Source organism: Canis lupus, chromosome 1, assembly GCF_011100685.1.
Source record: "Canis lupus familiaris isolate Mischka breed German Shepherd chromosome 1, alternate assembly UU_Cfam_GSD_1.0, whole genome shotgun sequence".
In the NCBI taxonomy this organism is placed as follows: Eukaryota; Metazoa; Chordata; class Mammalia; order Carnivora; family Canidae; genus Canis; species Canis lupus.
The window spans coordinates 90,225,928-90,250,579 of NC_049222.1; the positions used below are offsets into that span (position 1 = coordinate 90,225,928).

Below are 24,652 nucleotides of genomic sequence, written 5' to 3' on the forward strand. Positions count from 1 at the left end.
ACAATAGATTGTGTATAATAAATTAGACAGGTTTTTGGATGAGTGTTTGAAAGACAGACTTATTTGAAGAAATAAATGAGCTTTGCACGTTTCATTAGGGTAAAGGTATTTGTGTGTGTGTGTGTGTGTGTGTGTGTGTGTGTGTGTGTGTGTTTCCACTCTGGCTTGTGTAGACTCTTCTCTTTAGCATTCAGGCCTTGGTGCTCTTTTTCTTAGGCAATTCACTTCATTTACAGCAAAGCCCCCCATGTAAGCAGACCGTGCTCTAGCCACAGCTCTACTTAGCACACACTTTCTTTTTCTTTTTCTCCTTTTCTTTTTTCTTTCTCTTTTTTCTTTTTAGATTTATGTGTTTATTTTAGAGAGAGAAAGTAGAAGGGGCAGAAGAAGTAAGAGAACCCTCAAGCAGATTCCCCTGCTGAGCACAGAGCCCAGTGCGAGGCTCGATCCCACGACCCCCGAGATCATGACCTGAGCCGAAATGAAGAGTTGAGTGCTTAACTGACTGAACCACCCAGGCGCCCTCCTCCCCTTTTTTAATATTTTTATTTAAGCAGTCTCTACACCCAATGTGAGGCTCAAACTCACAACCCTGAGATCAAGAGTCACATGCTTTAATGACAGAGCCATCTGGGTGCCTCATCATGTAGCTCTTGACTTTGCATGTCAAGATTTTGACTTTGTTCCTTCTGTCTAGAATGCCCTTCCCTCTTTCTCCCCCTGGAAAACACTCATTGATCCTTTGAGACTGAGGCCAAGTGGTCTCTAATAGTTACCTTTTTTTGGCCACTCGCAGCCTTTGGAGGCAAAGTAGTAGCTCCAAGCTGTGGAATAGTTAACTGTGTGTACACTGCTGTTCTAGGGCTTTCTCCTTTGATTCTGTGCCTGTCTGCTTCCAGCACTAGTGTGCGAACTTGTGAGGATGATACAGTGTTTAGTTTACGTCTCCAAGTAGAAATAAAATGCGGCTGACATGAATCCTAGGAGTTATAGGTCTTTAAAACATGGTAAGATGATAAAAATATACAGAGTCAGAAATCAACTCAGGTGGTCATGGTGGCCACATTGGCCCAAGGAGATAATGAGTGATTATTTTTTCAGATTCTGTCTTTTCCAGATTTTAGGTACAACTGTTGATGTTGTTACTTTTGTGAAGCAAAAGAAAGAAAAATTCCTATGACATGTTGCAAAAGACATCCCAGACCTTGCCCGTCAAAACAGTTGTTTCACCTTTCCCAGTTGTCCTTGGAGCAGCAGGGTTCGTATTCCAATTTCACTGCCCAGCTTCTATCCATTTTTGAAATTCCTATGATCCCACTGGGAGCCTCCCACCTATCCTCCAGGGTGGAGAATGTTGTTTGGTTGAAAAGGTACTTAATTTTTTGAAGGAACCAGATGACATCCAGAGCAAAGTCTAAGGAACGAGGTGGGTAGCCAGGCTGGCTGGTGTCCTGTGGAGTCTCCACACTCCAGAGTGTGGCAGGCATGTCCTGAGACATTTCCTGGGTGTCACAGGAGTCCCTCCTCAGACTCTTAAACACATAATCTCAGGGAATAAGATGGAAGATGCTCCCAAAACAATACTCCAGAACGTTCTGAAACAACTTTCTGTCTAAAAGGAATTTGAGCAAAGCATCCTTGCCATAACCAGATACATCCCTCAGGTGACCTCCTTGAGGGGCTCCTCTTATTTATGGACGTAAATTCATACTTGTTAAAGCAGTAGTGCCCATGACCACCGGTGCTGGATGGTTTACCTCTGGACTCGGCGCTCTCGCTTACTAGTTCTCTGAGCCAGGTGTCTTCTAACCTCCCCAGGCCACGGTTTCCTTTTTGTAAAATGAGGAGAGCTAATTTTTATACTTCATGGGGTTGTTGTGAGGTTTGAATGAGGTGATAACTGTTAGGTGCTTTTCAAAGCGCCTTGAATGTCCCATCATTTCGCAAATTCTAAGATGCACATTTCTCACATTTTGAGCACTTCTAATATGAGGCTATGTCTTACAATAATTAGTGTTTGAGGAGCATTTTTCTGGCCATTTAATGAACATCTTTCTCAGTCGGCGATCCTTAAAATAATGGTGCACCATAGAGTAGATGCTGTTTCTATCTCAATAGCTGATAGTAGTAAGAGCTCGATAAATGCCAGCTGTCATCTGCATGGTCGTCCGCGGTGTCCCCGTCATCATTATCTGGACTCTACCCAAGGCAGTGACATTTGGGTGGTTGGCAGTGCCAGCCTAGATTATATATCAGATCTCAGTTTCATCTGTTTGTTTTCATAACTGCATCCTTTGAATAAGACTTAGCAAGCTGCTCTTCACATTTGTTCCATAGTAAGCTCGTGATGTAAAGTATTTATGGGGCAAATTCATGCAGTGTCTGTATTATTCTCTGCACTATACTAGGGAACTACTAAAATGTTCTCCAGATTAGTCTCTTGAAATAAACAGAGAAGACAAATTCTTTAGTTTCTGTATTGATGTATTTTCCCAAAGCCTTTCAAAGAAGTGCTTTTTCTTAGTGAGCAGAACTAAGCCACCATTGTACCACTGAAGATTTACTGTTTGCAGTCTTCTCTGGCGAAGAAAAGAAGCAGTTTATTGATCTGTAACAGAGAATGGATCATGGCCAAACCTTTTCTGGTTTATATAATGCCCTGACATAAGTATCTGCATATCATTAGGAAGACTAAGTCCTCATGGTTTAAGGCCACTTGTCAGGCATGAGCAATAACTGGGAAAAATCAATACACAGTATAAAGCCATTGTTTTTGTGCAGACGCCACCAGGATCCACGCCCAGCGACAGCCGTGTCATGTTATCATACCAGTGGCATGTTTGTAGTTCCTCATTTGGGGCTTCCTCCTCATTTGAAGGTTATTGTTCAGTTGGAGGGAGGGTGGGAGAGCCAGTTTGGATCTGGCATAAAAATCCTCTGCCAGGTGAAGGAGGTTCACCAACAGGAGAGGAACGTTGGACCGAAGTGTAATGAAGCTTGACTCCCAAGATTCTGGGCACATCTCCATCCGAATACCTTGACACCTACTTCACGCACCCATAACACACACAGCCTGTTTCTTCTTGCCTTCCGTTTGCCCTCAAGAGTTTAAGTGGAGGTATTTACAAGCCATTATGAAGCAAGAGCACGAGCACATAGGTCTAGAAGGGAGTCAGGAATCAAGGTTTTTGCTTAGGTCTTGTTTTTGTTGGCTTTTAAAAGTGTAATTAGTTGAAGAATTTCAGAAGCTGGGCTTCTCTTCTCTGCCCCCTCATCCCCCTGCTACCTCTCCTCCTCCTTCTGCCCTCCCAGTCCCTATATATATATATATTTTTTTAATTTAATCCCTAAAACCCACCATTTGATTGAGCGAGGTTTGCCTGCACAGGGGTGACTGCTTCCCAAACTCAGTGCCCTGGACCTGAGCCAGTGCCTGTTTCCGACAGAATGTCATGTGATTGCCACATGGAAAGAAGCAAGCCGTCCTGTCCTCCTGGTGTGCTGCCAGGCCAAAAATTGGGACCAGCAGGGAGCCCTGAGGCCTGATGTGGGAGGCCGAGAATCAGGTCCCTGCGGGTGGGCTTGGTGGTTGTCACCAGAGCTGGAGACGCCACCGAGCCAGGGAACAGTGTGTTAGCTGTGAGTTCCAGTGCAAACCCATTCGGGCAGCGAAGAAAAATTCACTGGCTCTACAGCAAGACATGCTCAGCCTGTGTGACCACAGGGATCAGCCATCTCTTCCTCTGATTGACTAGTATTTCTCACCTCTTACCATCTGCATGACTGTGGCCTGGTAGTTTCCCTTTCGTGTAGCATTTCGAAAATACTCTTTTCTTTCTCCTGTCCATTTTAAAGCAAATAAAACCCAAGACAAGAAGTCTCTAAATTTTTTTTAAGTTACTGTTACAAAAGTAATACAAAAGTAATAGAGGAGCTAAACTCATCCCTAATGGCATCATCACCCAGGAGCAACCATAACAAACAATTTGGTATACTTCTAATGGTTTTAAATCAATGTGTAAATAATGTAAATACATACCTTCACATTTTTAACAATATTGGGTTTATGACAGAATGCAATATTTATCACTGTCCTTTGAGTATTTTACATTTTTTTAAGGATTTTATTTATTTATTCATGAGAGACATAGAAAGGGAGACGGAGACACAGGCAGAGGGAGAAGCAGGCTCCATGCAGGGAGTCCGATGTGGGACTCGATCCCAGTACTCTGGGATCACACCCTGAGCCGAAGGCAGACGCTCAACCGCTGAGCCACCAGGCATCCTGAGTAGTTTACTACATTATTCAAAGCTCTTAAATGATTTCAGTGGCTGCATTAGAACCCATTGTATATGGATGTGTTGTTATGTTAGCATTCCTCCTGTTGTTGGCAGGTCGTTTGGGGATTCTGAACTGTTGCTTGAAATCTCAACGTGGAATTCATTAGATCAATTTCTTTGGGTTTCATGGGTCTAGAGTTAGGATCTGGGCATAGCAGAAATGGAATACTTCTATCTGCACCATTGTTTGCTTTCTTTGCCAGCATTTTCCAAAAGGCATTTCGAAAAATCAGGGTTGGAGCAGAGTTCGTTTCTTGTTCCCATTTCTTTTTTATTTTCAATTCCGTGATTGTAATACATCTTATGGCAGTGATCTCAGTTAACTTTTATTTTTTTTATTTTCTTAGAGAGGGGAGAAGGAGAGAGAATCTTAAAGAGGCTCCACGCCCAGCACAGGGCTCCATATAGGGCTTGATCCCACGACCCTAAGATTCATGACCTGAGCCGAAATCAAGAGCCGAATGGTTAACCGACTGAGCGACCCAGGTGTCCCTCGATTAACTTTTAAATAAAAGATCCGTATAAAGTAAGAAATACGGTGCCCAACATGAACCCTGTGTTTCCAAACCGTGTGCCATGCTATGTCACCTGAAGGTTATCTGCTTGGACAGTGGGAGACAGGGAAGACTTTTTTTAAGAGGAGAGTGACCAGATCAGATTTATATTTTGCAAGACTGAAATACCTCCAAGGGTTCCCATGAACTAATCCTTTAAAAATGTGAACGCTTGGTACAATAGCAACTACTCTGAAAGTGCAGTTAGTGAATGAAATTGTTAAGCCAACATTTGGAAACGATGGTTTGTGAGGGGCTATGGAGCCATAACCCACTAGGAGGCCATTGGTGTTTAAAGGCCACCTTCCTAAAAATGTCATGTTTTTTGAGAACCAATTTTGTCTCCCTTGAGAGTGTCGGGTCTGTAGACCTGCCCTGGGTGCCCGTCCCCAGGCACATCTATGGGTGTGCGATCCTCTCAGCACCGGGTGGCAGGGCTGGGCAGCCACCACCACCATTCATGGGCTGCCTCTTCCCCCCCACCTCAGATCCGCTCTCTCCATTGGCAGCCATCTTTATAAACACACGTCTAAGATTTAGTGTTGTACATACTTTTAAATGATCCGCTTTGATGGGGCTCTCTTTATTGTTTCAGGTTGAATGCGTTTGGGAACTTGATGCATAAAATTTGCATGACTCCTTACTTCTTTCTGGACCTGTCATTGGATTGCAGCCAGCATGGCACACATCACAAAGGTTAACGGCTGTGCCTCAGGTAACTCTGTGGTCTGTGGTGTGTGTGTGTGTGTGTGTGTGTGTGTGTGTAAAAGAGCAAGTGTATGCCTTTGCTCAACCTGATTTTTAATTTCTTTTTTGAATAATGGGTATACATGAGCGAGTTGCCTAGATAACTAGGCTTTCAAAGATTTTCTATCCATTGAAGCTGGGTTTGTGCTTTCTTCTTGTTTTTAAATCTCTTGGATAATTTGCTTTTATCTTTAGAGTCTTTATGTACAGGAATCAGTTAGGTAAATTATTACCCCAGTCAGTTCTATTGAAGTGTTGAAAGATAAATGTAAGATCCTGAATGCTGATCCAAGTGTAATGTGTACTCCTCTCTTCCTTCTTGATGAGAGATTGAGCAACGAGAGGGGAAATGAGTCCGGATGCTTCAAGCCAGTTCCTAGTATCCACTCCCGGGCAGCTTTTGTATCATGTTGCCACACAAAGAGAAAGAGGGGCTAGGGAAGAGCATAGTATTTGAAGTCACTTTCCCGGAGAAGAATATGCAACAAGCCATATCGTGAATCATAAAGACTTTGTTCTTAGTTCTACTCTGGTTACATGAGAGACCTGTGTAGTTTTCATATCTCCTCCAACATTGCTTATACAGGATTTGGGAGAAATTTATAGAACAAAAGCAGAGAAAAGCCTCTCAAGAGATGGTATATGGCGGGAGACCACCACCTGTCCAAAATAGCAGGCCAGGTGTACATTCCAGTCTTGGGTAACCTGTCAAAGAGCAGAATGTGTGAGAGCAGTGATTGTGTGTGTGGGAGCTCTTGTGTGGTGGCTGAACCCAGTCCTGGCTCTCCTGGTCTGAGCACATTCTGCCCTGAATGAGAGGCCCATCTGCAGCACTGACCATGAAATATGGGGCAGGACTATTTCTCCACCTGTAAAACGTCAGTAAATACATCTACCTGGAGGGTTAGGACCACATGAGGGCCAGAAATGGACTTACAAGTGCCCTGTAAGCTGGAAAGCTCTGGTAAAGACAGGAGCAGCAGGAGCCCTCTGAAGGGTGCATACCCAACCTGTCTGTGACTTTCTGTTGCAGCAATCCCAGCTGCAAGCATCCCCTCTGGTGAGAACACTGTAGCTTGCCCCAGACCAAACCCAACCATACTTGGTGGTGCATTCTGGGACAACTGATCTTTCTCTATTTATTCTTTCACTTGCCCTTTCTACTGCCCAGCTTCTCGGGACTTTTATAGATTGTGCTCAGGACAGCTGTCACTAAGAAAATATGAATGACAAAAGCTAACATTTAATGCACACTTACTGTGTACCATGGTGGCCTAGATGCCTTGCCTGCATTATCCTGCTTAATCCTTACGGTAATCCTAGGAGATTATATGGTTACCACCACCACCATCCCTAGGTGATGGCAGAGAAACTCAGTCACTTACCTAAATAAGTCAAGTCAGGATTATTCCTTGGTTCTCTAGTGAAGTATTTGATAAGGGAGGAAATTGAAGCATTGTGAACTTTCTTGAGTGTTGTGGGTGAGTTTCAGTCCTCTGTGATGGATGCTCTGCCATCCCACTCCTGCCCTCACTTGAATTCACACATTCAGAGAAAGGGGGGCCTGGAACTGTTGGGGCCCTCAGACCTTGACCCTCTGGCCTCTCTGGCACATTCCTGTCTTCAAGGGTTTAGATACCTACCTCATTTGCCCTCAGCTCCTTTTCAACTCCACTTGTCCTAGAGTGTCCCCTTTGTTCTTAAAGTCTGATGACCGAGCTATAACCTTTCCCCCTGCCTAACAGGTCTGGGCACTGAGTTTGGAAGCAAGGGGATGCTCTCTGATTAGTGAGTGCTGGGGTGTCAGGGGATGAATGGTTCCTGCAGACAGGTGTCTGGACCAGGCAAGGGACAGTAGTATTTATTCTAGTCACCATGACCTCCATAAGCAATCTGATGAGAGGCTTAGCCATACACAATTACTTTAGTTATACATACACACTTATACACATACACACACACACACACACACACACACACATATGCATATGTATATATACATATATGTGATGGTCATTTTAGAAAATTTTAAAATATGGGACACCTGGGTGGCTCAGCAGTTGAGCATCTGCCTTTGGCTCAGGGCATGATCCTGGGGTCCTGGGATCGAGTCCCGCATCGGGCTCCCCACAGGGAGCCTGCTTCTCCCTCTGCCTGTGTCTCTGCCTCTCTCTCTGTGTCTCTCATGAATAAATGGATATAATCTTTAAAAAAGAAAAAAAAAGAAAGAAAAGAAATACACTTCCCTAGTTCATGGCCGGTACTATGGAATGCCTCCAGGGCACCAGGCACGGTTCTGGGTGCTGGGGATCCAGCAGTGAACAAACAAGCAAAAACTCCCACCTTTGAGGACCTTGCATTGTAGTAGAATCGGAGGGTTTCTGTGGACAGAGCATCCGGATTAAATAGAGGACGGATTTATACTAAAAAAGTACACACTGGGTATTCGAAATTCAAGTTTAGCTGGGTGTCCTCTCTTCTTATTCACTGCACGTGGGAGCCTCACCTGGGCACCTGTCCCCTGTTCCTCTTCCTCCTCACTGTCCACACGGTCACTGTCAATCATTTGTCTTTGTGTTGCCTATCTTCCACAAGATCTCCATCCCACTCCAGGTGACTGGTCCAGTTTTGTTTTCATGAATTGCACACACTTTACTAGGGTTTGACAAAGAGTCCCCTACTGTCATTTGTTAATGTGATGAGGTACAAGCATTACAGATGATCCCCTTTCTGTGGCTTCCTAGGAACTACATGGGTGTAATTGGTGAAGAAAATAGCTGTATTTCTGCTTCGGGGAGGGGGATGGTCTGCTGCCTCTTGGGTTTCTGAATCGCGTTGCAAATCGCGTTTCTGAATCGCGATGCACTGTTTACCTCTGTAAACACTAATTAATGTTGTGAAATGTTAATTAGAGCTTCGGATCCTTTAGAAGCTAAATAACAAGTGGTTTATTTGTCAGATGAAGATAAAATACCTACCCCACCTTCTTCACAGGAGTGTTGTGAGGGAAAAATAAAACAATAGCCAGAAAAACACTTCTTATGATGTAAGGCTGGTCAGATGTCAGGGGAGTTGCCGCCCCTCTTGTTCTACCTCTGTCCTGAGTTCTTGGTCTGAAAAGCACCTGTTTATGCACCCCTGTGCCAGGCCCTGTCAGATACTGTGACTTTGAGGTAAGAATTGTATTACAGTTGAATAAATAAATCAGTATTAAGGAGTAACCTTTTATGCCTACTATCACCAGCCTTATTTTTGCTAATATTTGCCCTTGGTAGTTTATCATGTTTTTTTCCCCCTCTTTCTATTTTTGCTTTCACAGCCTATATATATTTTTTTTCAAGTGCATCTATATATGTTATATATATAATATATAGTATATAATACAGATTTAAGCATATATATTATATATTACATATTGTATTTATATTTTTATTTTTATATGTTATATAATTATAATATCTTTTCCAGATAGCTATATATTTTCTTACTTAGGGTACTTATTGAACTGTGTTAAAAATTTGGTTGTCATTTTAAATTCATATAATACATCTCACAAAGTCTTATCGTTACTCTGGTCAGTTATTTGGCTCCAGGTTCTGTCTCCATGCTGATCTTAAATGAGGTACAAAGGCCGCTGATAAGACCTGGTCAGACAGAGCCACAGACTCCTGGCCGAGCAAGTAGAAAACACTGCCATGCTGTGCAGCCCACTCGGTTGTGTAAATATTTTTCCTGGGCAGCAGCATTTCTCAAACAGAACTCTGAGCCCACGGCCAGCCGAGAAGCCAACAGCAGGAATTGCCTGCTGTTTGTCAAGTGCAAGACCAGTTTGCCCTGACTGGTCTGGCTGGAACCGCCCCGGGGTTTTCTGAGACCATCTGTAAAGAAAATCTCAGCCTGGCAGAGGTGGTGTATTTGTGCTGGTGAGTCTTAGGCCTATTGTCTCCATTAGCCTTACTCGAGAGGCAGAAGGGGAGCTGATGAGAAGCCGAGGCTGCTTTAATTTGTGAGTACCATCCGTGACCTTCCAGGGTGTCCTGCAAAAGTCTGCCAAAGGATTGAATGTGTGTTCCTATCTGTGTTTTGCATTCCCCTTTAAGTGGTGTGTTCAGTGGTGCATCAGAAGAGCTGAGGCTACAACAAAGTTTCCTGACATAAAAACAGGGGGAAGGGCTACTGGGGGTCCTTATGATTCACCTGTCCCTACTTTCAGATCACAAAACACAAGTTGCCCAGCTCACCCAGATAGCTAATGGCTAAGCCAGACATTGAACACAGAGAGCCTTTTTCCTTTGTTTGGCACATTCTGTTGATGTCAAAAATCAAAAGTGTGGTGTCTGTGAAGTCCTTATTAAATAGATCAAGGGGAAAGTATGTATTTCAGGAAACTACATGAAACCCAAAAGTAGAACAGTTGTGAGTAAAATGTCCTCCCTGATAGAGGTTATGTTGGTAAGTTATTTTCTTCTTAGAGTGAATTATCTCATAGAGACAAATTGATAAGCATAGCAGTATTTAGTACATCATGCAGCTTCATCCTTTTACTTGGTATGTTTAATAATCGGATTTCAATTAGACTATGCCTTTCAACTTTAAATGAAACTTAGTTTTTTGTTTATTAAAGGCTCATTTCACACTGAAGTTTACAAATGAAATCATTATTTTCTTATAGCAATGGTGTTTCAGAAGACAGTTATTTTTTTAAGTTATTAGTTGCATTTGAGTTTCATAGCTGGTAAAATGCCAAGACCACCTACACACACCTGGATTTCAGAATCTTGCCTTTCTGATTGAATCAGAACCCCAGAATTCATCCAGCCCCCAGAGACATTCTGAAGAGTCCCTCCCTCGTTGGGGCTTGCTTGGTTTACACACTCTTAAGGCTTCCGTTTTAACCAGTAGCCAGCTTCGCCTTCTAAAGCTTTGTTGCTCCAGACCGTGAGCGAGTCCTAATGGGTTAAGCATCATTCAAATTTCAGACAGGCGATTAAACTCTGCAGTTGAGCTGAGGAAAGATGCCTTATCTGGCAGCAAGTACCAGCCTACTTGGGTGTAGGTAGAGTAGAATCCAGACTCTTGCCAGTCCCAGGTGTTGGGCAGAGATACACCCTTCCTTTGGAGACTTCTGCCCAGATGCTCCGTGGGTGCCAACAAACAAGAAAAAAAAACACGAAATAAAAACCCAGTAGGGAGATGCCCTACGATGTTAAAACCTTGAGCTGTTGCTCTCAGTCTGAAGCTGTACGATTTGAATATTCGGAGCCCTGCTCATTCGCAGACTTCTTTCTCATCGTGAGTATTGGCATTTGTTTCTGATTATGCATTCCCCCTCTTTCTCGAAGGACTTGGGTGGGCCAGCTGAGCCCATCTATGGTATAGCTCGTTAGCTTCTTTTCCAAGGGTCTGCCTTCTTCCTGTCCCAGATAATTCCAGTTCATATATTTTATGTAGTTCCTGAGAAGAGTTTGTGTGGGCTTGGGAAATGAATGACTGTAGCTCACAGTTTCTGCTTTGGGGTCCTTCTCTACATGAGGCTGTTTGATTTGATCTGCTGCGAAAAATATCAGCATAATTCTCAAATTCACAGAGGTTGTAAATTCTTGCTCTTCTCTGGCAACATACCTAAAAAATTGCATTGAGTAGACTCCTCTAATAAAAACTTTGTAGAAGAGCCAGCCAGGAAATGAGATTTGATAGAATTCATTCACACACTTGTAGATAGTCGAAGTTAAAAAAAAAAAATTGGAAGATCCTGTTTTTCCTCTCTTGGCTTCTCTGCTGGATATTTTTGGAATGAGCTGGAACTAATTTACTCATTTCCATATGATTTAGGAAAAGTGTGTTCATGTTTTAGAGGCTAAGCCTGGTTCTGCTTTGGGGTGCAGTTCATTGTGAGTCCAGAAGACAAGAAATGCTTTAAACCTGCAGCCCATTTGTATCTCACCATCATCTCAGCTGGTAGTTCTGTATGGACAAGTGATCTCACAACTTAAAAATAAGTATGCAGTTATTTTAGGATGTGTTTTTAAATTGTGACCAGATTTCTAATCTTAACAGCTCTTGGAAAAGATTAAATAATATTCTCTAATATGAATAGAAAGCCTTTCTAACCAACAGATAGAAAAGCAGAAGTATAAGCGTGATGGAAAACTGGGCCAATAAATAGATGGGGAGACTGATGGGATGTGCTCTCAATCCCGAAGTTAAATCTGTATACTTTTTTTTTTAGATTTTTAAAAATTTATTTATTAATGAGAGATACAGAAAAAGAGAGAGGGAAGCAGAGACACAGGCAGAGGGAGAAGCAGGTTCCATGCAGGGAGCCCGACGTGGGACTTGATCCTGGGTCTCCAGGATCACGCCCTGGGCTGAAGGCAGCGCTAAACCACTGAGCCACCCGGGCTGCCCCAAATCTGTATACTCTTACTCTGTCCTATTTGTGACAGGCCAAATTTGAGTGACCTGTGACTTTGCTCCCGGCTGGGTCGGAGGTTGGTAGAGTTTCGCCCTGTGAGCCTTTATTTAAAAAAGAGTGGCGCTTAGAGTGACGGTTTATGGAAGCAATTTGCTATGAATAGTAACAAGTGCTGAGTTTATTTTAGGTCCCTTTTCGTGATCTCATTTAAGTGAAAAAGTTTTCTCTCTGAGGGATTGTTCAAACTTTGGACTTGATCTCTGTTGGGTAGAATCAAGAGACAGCCCTGTGGTTTTCTGAACCTAGTCTCACAGTATTTGGCTTCGTGAATAAATCCCACCAGCTTTGCAGATAATTTTGTGAAAACATTGATTCAGCTTGGGCTGTCAGATTTTCCCATCCCTGCCCACTTTTCGGAATGCCTTTTCGAACAGCAACGGCTGTCCACTAGGTGAAGGCATTTTAAGTGTCAGTGGACAAGCAGGCCCAAGGGCACATTTAAGAGTCTCCTGGAAGAAAAGGAGAGCAACATCTCCATAGGCTCGACATACAAAAGAGAGAGATGCGAGACTTCTAACAATTCCTAAGCCCAAACGCATAGTGTGTTCACACCCATATTTAAAAGTGCATCACTTCTTACTTCTAACTAAAACCAAAAGAATCCTCTGTCTTCCTCCGCCGCCAGCATCCTCCTCAGCTCAGGCCATATACCCACCAAGCGTGGCTGATTTCTTTCCTTTTCCCCGGCTTTCCCGATTGACCGACTGGGATGCATTAATCAAATCAGTGACACACCAGGGAGATGTGTTTTTGAGGCAGCCCAGTTGGCGCGTCCCCCTCCAGCTGGGCGGACAAAGACTGGTCTGTGTTGCCGGGAGCTGGCAGGGAGGCCGTAGTACCTGCCGGCTCTGTGCACATGTACACGACAGGGACTCCGCCCCGGCAAGTGGTGAGTCAGCCCGATGATACACCGGTTGTCACAGCGCACCAGGGTGGAGACCTGGAAGTCCGCGGGCCGGTAGGGGCGGAGGGAACGGTTTGCATGCCCAACCATTCCAACAATGTAGCTTACAGGAAAAAAAAATTGCAAAACACCAAAGCCCTGTGCCACCAAGTTTTTCCATCAATACCAGGCTTTGCACAGCTTCCAGATCCGCCCCAGGGACAGATGGGAGGGGGAAACGGTCACAGCACATTCGTAAGCTTCTGGGGTTGGTTACCTCCCACCAGCTCCCTCCAGGACACGGGCTTGCACACTCTCAGGCGTCCCCCACGCACACAGGCGCCGTGGATTCTCTGAGAGGGGGTGCTCACGTGTCACTGGGGCGCTAGAAACTAGCACAGATACTGATTTTAAATGAAGAATCCCCAGACAGAAAATCTTCCAGAAAGGTAACTGGGGCAGAAGGGGCGGTGAGGTGGGTGGCCAAAAGGTGGGGGCTTTTCCTCCAGGGCGTTATTCTTTGGTTTTCTGTGCTTTGGCCACTTTGATGATGAAAAAGCAGACTTTCCAAATAGTGCTGGATTGAATGAAATCAGGAATTCATTCATTCTGGAATGACCAGAAGGATACAAAACTCAGTAAAAAGACTTTAGTGCAGTGAGTTCATTCATTCATTCATTCATTCAGGAGCTCACTTTTAAATGACAGCACAGAAATATATTTGGCAGGGGCCCTGGGTGGCTCAGTGGTTGAGCGTCTGTCTTTGGCTCAGGGCATAATCCCGGGGTTCTAGGATCAAGTCTCACATCAGGCTCCCCACAGGGAGCCTGCTTCTCCCTCTGTCTGTGTCTCTGCCTCTCTGTGTGTCTGTCATGAATAAATAAATAAAATCTTTAAAAAAATGTATTTAGCAGAAGGGCAACTGTTTCCCTTTTCTTTGTGACAGGGACCAACCCCAAGGTCCTATGAAAGTTGGTCTGTCTTTTCCTAACTGTCACTTCATTATGACTTTGGTTAAGGATGGCTGGCAAGATTAAGGACCATTGAACTTTGTATTCTTCTGGTTTTTTTTTTTGTTTTGTTTTGTTTTTTTTGTCTCTCCAAACATTTTTGGCTTTCACAAACTTTAATCTCTGTTCGCTCCTCTTAACTCTGGACTTTTGTTTTTGGCCTTATTTGGACAGAACTCATGATCTATTTCTGTTTCTTCAGCCCTGGTGCCTGCAAAAATCACGGTGGGCCTCCCCAGCCCTCCAGGGCTCCAGGCAGCAGGAGACCAGCTCGGGTCAGAGAGTCCTGGAGCAAATGGGGCCTTCTGCACCAACCCCACTGCTGGTTCCCAGCCCACCTATCCTGCTCCCTTCCGAGGGGCTTGCTCCAAGCACTGCTCTCTCGGCCTGGATGTCTTTCCCATACCTGCTACTGTAAGCCCTTCTTATCCTTCAAGATCTGCTTCCTCTCTCACCTGTCCCAACACGAGTTCTCAGGTACTCCCAAGGGGACTTCACCCCTTCCTCTTCTTTCTTCCTGGAGAGCTGTGTATTTTAATGCAGAGGTACAGTCACGCACCTCACCAATCTGTAAGCGTTTGAGGTCTCAGGAGGCAAGAGTCACATCATCTGCCCCTTGGTGTGCCCACTGTGGCTTGCTCGGTACTCAGCGTAGAGTCAGCAGCCTCCACATTTAGCCAGCACGTATTTGCAGCACGCCTACTTTGTGATGGCATGAAGGCTCGGCCTCCGATCCAGAGCCGGGCAGGGGCACAGGGCCTGCCTGAGAATCTAAGCCATTGAACTGAGCCCTGCCATTTGCCCATCTCATGTTGTTGCTCCCCATGCGTCTTTCTCCCAGCCTGTACACCTGCCTATTCCCCTGGATGAACAGGTGGCTTTCATACCGTGGCACACGCTCACTGCCAGGCTTCCTCCTCTTACCTCACCTTCACATTTGCTTTCTCTCCATCACATGCTCTGAGGCAGGCTTCAGATGTCATTGTCTGTTAAGTGCCTTGGGTCCCGGGGAGAGGTGACCAGGCATAATGTGGTTGTCTAGGGAAGATGATTGTCACAGGCCATTTGGAAGGTTCTTTCTAGCTCCCATGACCACTTTCTCATTAGTGACCAAGCCCGAGGGAGCAGCTGGAGCTCTACTAAGTTCTTTTTGCCCCAGGCTGGTTACCTGGTCAGGTTTGGCGGGCTGTTGGAACTGTGGATGAGAAACCAAGTTGGTGGCCTCAAAGGTTGGGAGTATGTATGGCCGGTTGGTCTGGCTGCGTTCTTTCCCACAGTTCTCCTGGGAAGGTCTCTTAACAGATCTAGGTGCCCTCTTAGATGGGAGGAAATAAACGGTTATTTCATTAAGTAAATAATTATTAAATAAATTATAATTAATAAATTATAATTATTATCCGTAAACAAATAAATATTAAATAGACCTTTATTGTTTGCAGCATTTATAGTCTTTGTGGTCATCTAATTTGAAGTTTTAATCCCCTTATTTCATGCCTCAATCCATTTTGTCCCAGGCTTTTTAAATGCCGATTTCAAGACGCAGGTGAAAATATATTGAGGTGGTCTCTTGTCCAAATTTGATGAAAGTAATAATCCTGGGGCACCCCAGGCTGTAAAGAAAGGCTGACGTGTAGAGATTCGGTGTGACTCTGGTGTTAAGACTTAAATGTGCTCAAGGAAATGCGCCTTGTTGAGTAAGGTATAACGAAGGCAGAGGATTTCTTCCTGGCGATTTTTCTGATATGCCAGTCACCCACAATGTCCTCATCATCATTTCACGCCCCTGGCCAGAACCTCACACCCCTGCTGGGCACACCCTCCTCTCATTGACTGTGGCCTCTGCTTGGAAAATCTCCCCTTACATTTTAGAAAAAGCAGATCCTTCCAATCCAGGCGTGTAAAGGAGGAGTCCTCTTCTGAAACCCAACACTGTACACACTTACCGGGACAAGAAAGAGCTAGAAGCCCTTGCTGGACCTGTCCTGTAATCCCCTTGGAGCCCTGTCAGCCCTTTGGGCTGTGGTGGAGGTTGGGTGGAGAAGGAGCCACTGGGGATGTGGATGGGAGCCCTGCCCACACTGCTGTCCCTCCCTGGGGTTCCCTTAGACACCAGCTTTGGTGTCACACCCATCACCAGCCTGAGGGCCCAGGAGGGAAGTAGCACAATGAAGTATTTGGATTCTTTACAGATCCAGGGAGTGAGGGTGGGAGGCTAAAATATTGCAAACATAACCCAGGCCTTCCCTGGGAGTGAGAACATCCTGATTTCAATCTGTGTCTTTAAAAAAAAAAAGGATGTATTTATTCATGAGAGACACAAACGTAGAGAGAGGCAGAGACACAGGCAGAGGGAGAAGCAGGCTCCCTGCGGGGAGCCTGATGTAGGACTCGAACCCAGGACCCTGGGATCACCACCAGAGCCAAAGGCAGATGCTCAACCACTGAGCCACCCAGGCATCCCTGTACATCTCTTTAAAAGGAAAAGAGTAACACGCAGAGTTTGGCTCCTCTGGGAGGAATTGAATTGACTGCCAGGCCCGGGGCACCTGCAGTGCAGGGAGGTGCAGGGGAGGGGGGACACACAGTGCTCGTTGAGATGAAGAGGACAAAGCTCCTCTAAGTTAGTCCGGATGTGAGATGTGGGTACCAATTGGAACAGAGAGATGAAGGAGCTGTTCTGAGAGCCTGGATGGAAGAGGTGGCTGGAAGGCTAAGAGACAACTTCGGACAGAGCTGATACTTAGCTGGTCTGTGCAGAGGAGGAGGATTTTGTCTGAGAAGATCAGGGGAAATGCAGTAGAAAAAGAAGGAACAATCCAAGCAAAAACACATTCATTCTCCTCCCCCCCACCCCACCCCCACTTTTCTCTTCCCTCCAAGGGTGAAGGGGGGGAGAGCATACCTCGGATGCAGCCCTTCAGTGCCAGGTAGCCTTCACGCAGCAGTGGCCACAGAAGCATCCTCAGTAAAATGCCAGTAATCACACTTAGCTCAGGATGGGGAGATGAGTTCACATTGGTCTGAAGCTCCCAGCACAGCGTGGGCCAGAAGAACTGCATGCATGCTGGGGGTGATCGGGATAGATGGGGGCGAACGGTGGCCCCGAGCCTCAGAGCCCAGCTACAGGGTGCCCTGTTGGGGGGTGGAGGGGTGCTAGCACTCACTAACCCAGAGAAGAGGACCACACTAGGAGAGGAAGGTACATTGAGGCCAGGTCGGGAAATGTACATTTTAAGGTGTCCATAATGTAACTCACTGTCACCCTCACTACCTCACTGCATGTCCGTTTTCTTTTTTTTTTTTTATTTTTTTATTTTTTATTTTTTTTATGATAGTCACAGAGAGCGAGAGAGAGAGGCAGAGACACAGGCAGAGGGAGAAGCAGGCTCCATGCACTGGGAGCCCGATGTGGGATTCGATCCCGGGTCTCCAGGATCGTGCCCTAGGCCGAAGGCAGGCGCCAAACCGCTGCGCCACCTAGGGATCCCATGCATGTCCGTTTTCTTTCTAGACAAGGGGTCAGGACCTCCAAGAGGACAAGTCTTTTTTTTTTTTTTTTTTAAGGTTTTATTTATTTATTCATGAGACAGAGAGAGGCAGAGACACAGGCAGAGAGAGAAGCAGGCTCCCTGAGGGGAGCCTGGTGTGGGACTTGATCCTAGGACTCCAGGATAACGCCCTGGGCCTAAGGCAGGTGCTCAACTGCTGAGCCACCCAGGCGTCCCGAGACAAGTCTTGCTGCAGTCATCCTGTTAAGCAGGAGCCAGAGCTGCAGGCTCAGGTATGCTTCCTGCAGCCTCAGAGCTCTGCAGCCGCCCCCCAGGAGATGACTCGGCCAGCCAGGTGACCCAGGAGGCTTCCTCTGGCCCATTTCCCCCCTCTCACTGGGAGTCACCCTTCCCGGATACTTTGCACCCAGTTGGACCCACCCAGTCCTCCCACCTCTCATTTGGATGCTGCTTTTGTGTGTAAATTAAGAGAGCAAAGGCAGGCAGGTGTGTCTTTCTCCCTACCATGAGAGCCTGTGTGATTGGTGCTTTCCAGGCAGAAAGAGCACCTATCTTCAATTTTTCTTCCTTCTGGACTTTTGTCATCCTTCGTAAAGGGCTAGATAGTCATTTGTATACTATGACTTTCTCTGCTAGACCTCTCCTTAATAATGGAAGCACACATACAAAACAATTACCTTCAGCTGTTTGGGGAAGAATCTATATTCCTTTTTTTCTTTTTCTAGAATAAGCTGTGTCCTTACCAGAACACAATGTTTATGAAATAAAAGTTCAGCAGTAATCTCTTTTGCAGGATTGAGAAATAACTACGTTCAGATGCATTCTTCCATTTAGTTCTTTAGAACAAGTCTTTGGATAATAATCCCTAGTTTGGAATATAATCACATGACTGAGTAATACCAGAGTTTTCTTATAAGTACAGAGGAAAAAACTTACTTTCTTGGTGAAAAGCAAATGATAAAACAAGCATTAGGGGATTTTTAGGATGATGGGCTTTTTCTAAAACTGGTTTGTGGGGATGGATGCCACAACTATACATTTACTAAAACTCATCAAACTATATGCTTTTTAAAATAAGTAAATTTGGGGGCACCCGGGTGGCTCAGTGGTTGAGCATCTACCTTCGACTCAGAGCGTGATCCCGGGGTCCTGGGATAGAGTTCCACATCGGGCTCCCTGCAGGGAGCCTGCTTCTCCCTCTGCCTATGTCTCTGCCTCTCTCTGTGTGTCTCTCATGAATAGATTAAATCTTTAAAAAAAAAAAAAAGTTTAGTCTTTGTAGCTTCACACAGGACAATGTGTGTCCTAAAGATAACCATCCGTCCACCAGACCTGGACCAGGAGAATGGAATCAGAAGGTAAATGGACTGAGGTGCGTGTGTACAGCCACTAAAATGAACCAGTCAAACAAGATTAATTCAGCGGATTCTTATAAAATTTTGCCTCTCTCCACACACGTAGCTGTACCCTTTTTGAATTTCACAAAGCAGGCGATTTAGAGTCTTCCCTAATCTTTGTTAATCTCTGTTTTATTGTTTAGAACGGGTTTTGCTTGTTTGCCCCATAGACAGAGCTCAGTAAATCTTGTTCCTCTAAAGTCGCTTTTATCCAGTGTTCTTAGGCCAAGTAGACAGTATGTTTTAAAGTACTGTTTCTGTTTCTTTTTCCTTCCTTCCTTTCTTTTTCAGATGATGTATTTAAACCATTGGAGCAACATATCATTCTTAATGTTTTAAAACATATAAACCACATGCTGCTGAAAGATGTCATCCTAAAACAGAATGCACTTGTTTGGGGCCTGAGTCTGCGTCCTTGAAAGTCATGTGATCGAATTTGGACAAAAATGTGTCAGAGAATTTGAAATAAATAAATAAAAGCTCGGGTCTGTGGTTTACAACCAGAAGTGTTTTTAGCCTTCAAATCACACGTTGCATTAAAGAAGACTAGAGCAAGCAGAGGAACCCCTCGCCTCTCACCCAGTCTGGGCTCAGTGTAGGACTGAATCACGACCCGAAGCAGACAGGCTGCTGAGCTGTTGCTCGGATTATAACAGGGAGCCTTTCTCAACCCTGGAGGCTTTGGGGGAGGGAATAAAGTTAGGGGAGAAAGCAGAAAGCATTTGTCGCTTTCCTCAGTCCTTCCTAGAATTAGCAGGTTTGCAACGGTATTTGTAGGTCAGCATTTCAAGTGTCTAAAGAAAATGAGGATAGGGTGCTGGAAAAATCGGAAGGGGTCTGGGAGAGATCTGTCTTCACCTCTTTATTTGTTGCTGTTAAGGTCCTTGCTGGCGATTCTGTTGGTTGGTAGGTTTTGCTGTCTCTCTGACGCCTGGAGTGCTGGAATTAGACCCCGCAGCCAGGAGGCTGTTAGTTGGTCAGGAAATTCCAAATGGGTATAAATAAATTCTCTGCGGCAGCTCCTGGGCTCTCTGCCTGCTGCTGTGTGTAGTCCGTTTAATGATGAGGGAAGTATGCTGGAGACTTGGCTTCCTGCTGGCTGAAAATCACAGTGACTTTGTTTCTGGGGAGGTGAGTAAGCAAGGCCAAAAGAAGCAAAAAAAAAAAAAAAAAAAAAGGCGAGCGAGAAGTTTGGGGAGCGGGGGTGCTGGTGCAGTATGAGCTCAAGCTCTGTGTGTTATGAAGTGTTTGCTTTGATTACAAGCTGGAGAGGATAACTCAGCACTTGACTTTTTGGTCCACTGATCATTTCAGCTCGAGCTCTGGCTTCAACATAGAGATGTCGTTGTCACGCGAGTGAAATGTTGTACGTATATGCTAAGGTTTGTGTTTATGGTTTCTTTAAATTCCAGAATGTCCCCCTTGTGTGTGTGTGTGTGTGTGTGTGTGTGTGTGTGTGTGTGTGTGAGTGTGTGGCTAAATCCATTTTTGGTCATTTGTTTTCAGCTCTGTTTTTCTCATGGGGAACTGTTCTGTGTGCCTTAAAGCTGACTTCTTGTGCTTATATAAACACCATAAAACAAAATACAGGCTGTGATTCATACAATTACTTCAGTTCTCTCCCATCCCACCCTACCCCACCCCCCAAAAAAACCTTCCTGTGCTGCTTTGTTAGAAAAGCCCTTTCTGCCTCACTGTCCCAGCTTGTGCCTCTCCTCTGCTTTCCACAGACTTCTCCTTGGAACTGCCACATTTCCTATTTACACTTAGAGCAACCTGTTATTTTTGAAGAAAGTTTGGAAAACAGCCTGTAGGCCCCAGGCTAGCTCTCTTCTTCTGTGCATGCAGGACAGATTCAGGCTGTATTTCGGCAGTGTCTCTTCAGATGAGAGAGTGAACATGAGAAAGCACTGCCTGGGGAGGGCGGGGGGGGGGGGGGGGGCGGTAAAAGGCAGGTCCCGAAGTGCCCGTAGCTACTTCCAGACAGATTTGGGACAGAGAGTGGCTGTGTCTGAGAGTTGGCGCTGGAGAAGAGGGCTGTTGTGTCAGCCTCAAGGCCCCTGTGTGTCATGTGCCTCCTGAACACAGAGTGCCTTTGATGAAGACATAGCCCTTCCTCTCCCTTTCCACTTGCTTCCCTCCAGCTGCTCACCTGCAGCCCGGCTTCTGGACTCTTCCGGCATGCCCTGAGCCAACGACGGCAAAAGGAAGCTGCGTCTGGGGGTGGTTAGGCTGGGCCGGTTGTGGTGATGCATCTGGAAGGATGCTACAGAGTGAAATGCGCAGAGAATGAGACCACCAGTGTCTGCCTGTGCGCATCTGGTCTGACACCTGGTGCAATGCCCTGCTTTCTCCGGTGCATCACGTAGTGCGCAGACCTGCGACATTCCATGGGAAGTGTAGTCAGAGAAACTTCCAGGAGTTACAGCATCCCACCAAGCCTCTGATTTTACACATGCAGACCTCGTCACTGCCCTGTGCTGTTTCAGGTCCCTGCTGCCTGTGGCTTGTCTGTGACCTGGGAAATATTTATAGCTCCTGTTCCTTGCTTTATGAAAATTACACCTTCCCCAATTCAGGCAAGCCAACCTAGACTGCCATGGGGATGTGCTCTATGGTTCTTTTATTTTTTCTTTTTAAGATTTTATTTATTTATTCATGAGAGACACAGAGAGAGAGGCAGAGACATAGGCAGAGGGAGAAGCAGGCTTCCTGTGGGGAGCCTGATGCGGAACTCGATCCCAGGACCCCGAGATCATAACCTGAGCCGAAGGCAGTTGCTCAACTACTGAGCCTCTCAGGTGCCCCTGCTCTGTGGTTCCAAAGGCCACGTCTGCACAGTATGTTAAAGAGTGCTTTCCTCTTAGGACTTTAGTAGAGGTGAGAGCATGAGATTGTTAAGAAAAATTAGAACGGGCAGCCTGGGTGGCTCAGCGGTTTTGCGCCAGAAAAATTAATGTGGATTTGTGTCTCCTTATTATGAGAAGAGAATGCTTTAATTTGGCCATAATTGGTTCTTAAAGGTTAGGGATGTTCCTCTACTTCTGCTTTTGTTTTATCTTACCTCCTTTCTGCATGGCTCATGCTGGGCCAGGCCTTCGTCTGCCCCTACCCAACACCTGCTCTCTGTGCTCCATGCACCCTGCACACAAGCATGACCCCATTGTGGGGCCTGGTCAGCATCTCCCCCATTCACTCCCAGAAGCACAGTCCAGTGTAGACCTCAAAGTTTCAGCAGACTCATTTTCTAAACACCTCAATCCCTAGCTTCATGGAGTAGGAGAGAAGCATCAGGATAGCGGGAAGGCATTCTGGATCATCTGGGCCACCTCACCAAACAACAGAGGGTGATCCAGTCATAGTAAGTAATAATAACAGACTGCAGGCATCCATCGAAGCAGTCCACAACAACGCTGTGAAGCAGGTCTGTTATTTTCACAATTATGCAGCTGAAATAGGATCTGACTTGCCAACAGCAGCTGGAAAGTGGCAGACCCAAAATTCAAACCCAGGCAGCCCAGCCCCAGAATGGCTGTTCTTCATCATGACGTCTCTTTCTCCGCCATCCCTTACTAATCTGTAGATGCCTTGATGCAGAGTTTTTCATTTCAACACATACTGAGTGTACCATGTGCCAAGCACTCAGGGATGGAAAAAGGAATTCTATTTCGTTCCCGCACCCTCCCTTATGCCCCAGACGTCATCCGTCCGGTGGGGAAAGGACCTACATGTGCCTGCTGATCAGGATATGCAGGGAAAGTGTTTGAGACCCGAGGGAAGAGTGTGACCAGTTCTTCGCAGGACAGAGCAGGCTGGGGATAAGTGAAGCTTTTGACGAAGGATGGGCTGTTTGGGTTGGGCCAGGACAGTGGCATGCAGCTAATTCCGACAGACAGGAAGGGCAGTGCAGGTGGAAGGAATAGAATGAGTGAAGGTGGATAGGCTAGAAAGTCGTTCCGTAGGCTGAGGTTCTGGGTGGGAAGGGAAATGGAAGCTGCCAGATTGGGGCCAAATTGTCGAAGACTTCCAGCACCACAGAAAGGAGCGTGTAGACTTTATTCTCTCTGATGGGGCTCCTGGCATATCCATCTACAACATTAATAATGAAGAAGGTCTTCCCGTTTCCAGGGATACCTCAAACAAATGTCAAATTCCTCGAAGTGTATGTAATTCAGAAGAGCAGGGGCACCAGGCCCTGATAAAAAAAAAAACAAAACAAACAAACAAAAAAAACAACCAGGCTGCCTTATTATTTGCATTTAGGAGCAACCCAGAGGGTTGGCAGTGCTCCTGGGGAGTGGCTCCCTGCTCTCCTCCCCTAAAGACATTGATGGCGCAAGCGAAGGAAGCTTACCATCACCTCTATCTCTCATTCTCTCTACCTATATGTATATGGATACAATTTATTAAGAAATAATTTCAAACTTAACAAAAATGTAAAGAAATTCTCATACCTCCTTCACCCAGATTCAGATCCCCCAGTGGTTAAAATTTCAGGACATTTGCTTCATTTCGTTCCGTGTGTGTGGAGGCCTGCCTGGCCCATATCTCTTTAGAGAACAGATCTTGACCTTCCCTTTCTTGCATGACGTTGATAGTTGGGTTGTTTTTTTTTTTAAGATTTACTTATTTATTTTAGAGACAGTGTGCAAGAGAGTGAGCTGGGGTGGGGGTTGGGCAGGCAGAGGGAGAGGGAGAGAGAGAGAATTTCAAGCAGATTCGCCACTGAGCTCAGAGCCCAACACCAGGCTCGATCTCATGACCTGAGATCATGACCTGAGCTGAAACCATGAGTCAGATGCTTAGCGGACTGAGCCTCCCAGGAGCTTTGACCTTGTTGGTTTTAAGGAGAGCCCTTCTATTCTACAGGATGCCTTTCAGGTAGGATCCATCAAGATTTCCAGACTCACCATTCCTTCTAGGTAGGAACACCACAGAAACGATGCTGTGCTCTTCTCAGAGCTTGCTGTGAGGGGCACGTGATGTTAGCCTTGACCACCTGGTCCACCTGGTTGTCTGTCAGCTTCCTGCACCACAGAGCCCCCATGTTTCCCTTTGTGATTGATCAGTACTTTATGGGAAGGTATTGTGATGCCACAGCAGTACCCGGGTCGTCGGGAGAAAGTCTCTGGTCATCGGCTTTAGGATCCAGTGATGATGATTCCTTCCCAAATCAGCCACTGGTTTTTTTTTGTTTGTTTGTTTGTTTTAAAGATTTTATTTATTTATTCATGAGAGACACAGAGAGAGAGGCAGAGATATAGGTGGAGGGAGAAGCAGGCTCCCTGTGGGGAGCCCGACGTGGGACTTGATCCTGAAATTCCAGGATCACACCCAGAGCTGCAGGCAGATGCTCCACCACTAAGCCACTCAAATACCCCCCCAAACCAGGCACTATTATAACGGTTGTTATGTGATGATTTTCTGTTTTCATAATTCCTTTATTCAGTAGTTGGCATCTAGTGTATTTATTTATTATAACATCATGGGCTCAGAGGTCCCTGTTTTATTCGCCAGGTTGTAATCTGCTGTATCATTAATCATAACATTTTGATGCCGAAATTTTCCCGGATTGGGACAGTGAGAACCCGAAAGTTTCTGAGCCAGATGGACACTGTATTTTTTTTTTTTTTTAAGAGAAAGCACAAGAGCAAGTGGCGATAGGGGAGAGGGAGAAATCTTGAGCAGTCTTCAATCACCGCGTGGAGCCCATGTGGGGCTTGATCTCAACCGTGA

The 24,652-nt window shown here is 45.6% G+C and overlaps 1 protein-coding gene and 1 long non-coding RNA gene across 5 annotated transcripts in view; one reads left to right on the forward strand and one right to left on the reverse strand.

Moving 5' to 3' along the window:
* KANK1 (KN motif and ankyrin repeat domains 1) overlaps nt 1–24,652 on the forward strand; it is a 208,282-nt gene that overhangs the window by 139,707 nt on the left and 43,923 nt on the right. For 2 of the 4 annotated variants that reach the window (XM_038527148.1, XM_038527149.1), the window contains exon 3: nt 5,491–5,610. In XM_038527148.1, the coding sequence (XP_038383076.1) occupies nt 5,574–5,610 (37 nt within the window). In that variant the 5' untranslated portion in view covers nt 5,491–5,573. Of the gene's footprint in view, nt 1–5,490; nt 5,611–19,912; nt 20,048–20,143; nt 20,299–24,652 lie in introns of those variants that run through there. The other 2 variants (XM_038527153.1, XM_038527154.1) reach the window with 2 other exon arrangements.
* On the reverse strand, nt 18,898–23,918 carry LOC119870839. Its single transcript, XR_005354245.1, has 3 exons — nt 23,827–23,918; nt 21,069–21,294; nt 18,898–20,015 (listed from the first exon to the last, which is right to left on the reverse strand). It is a non-coding gene; the product is annotated as an uncharacterized LOC119870839 (long non-coding RNA).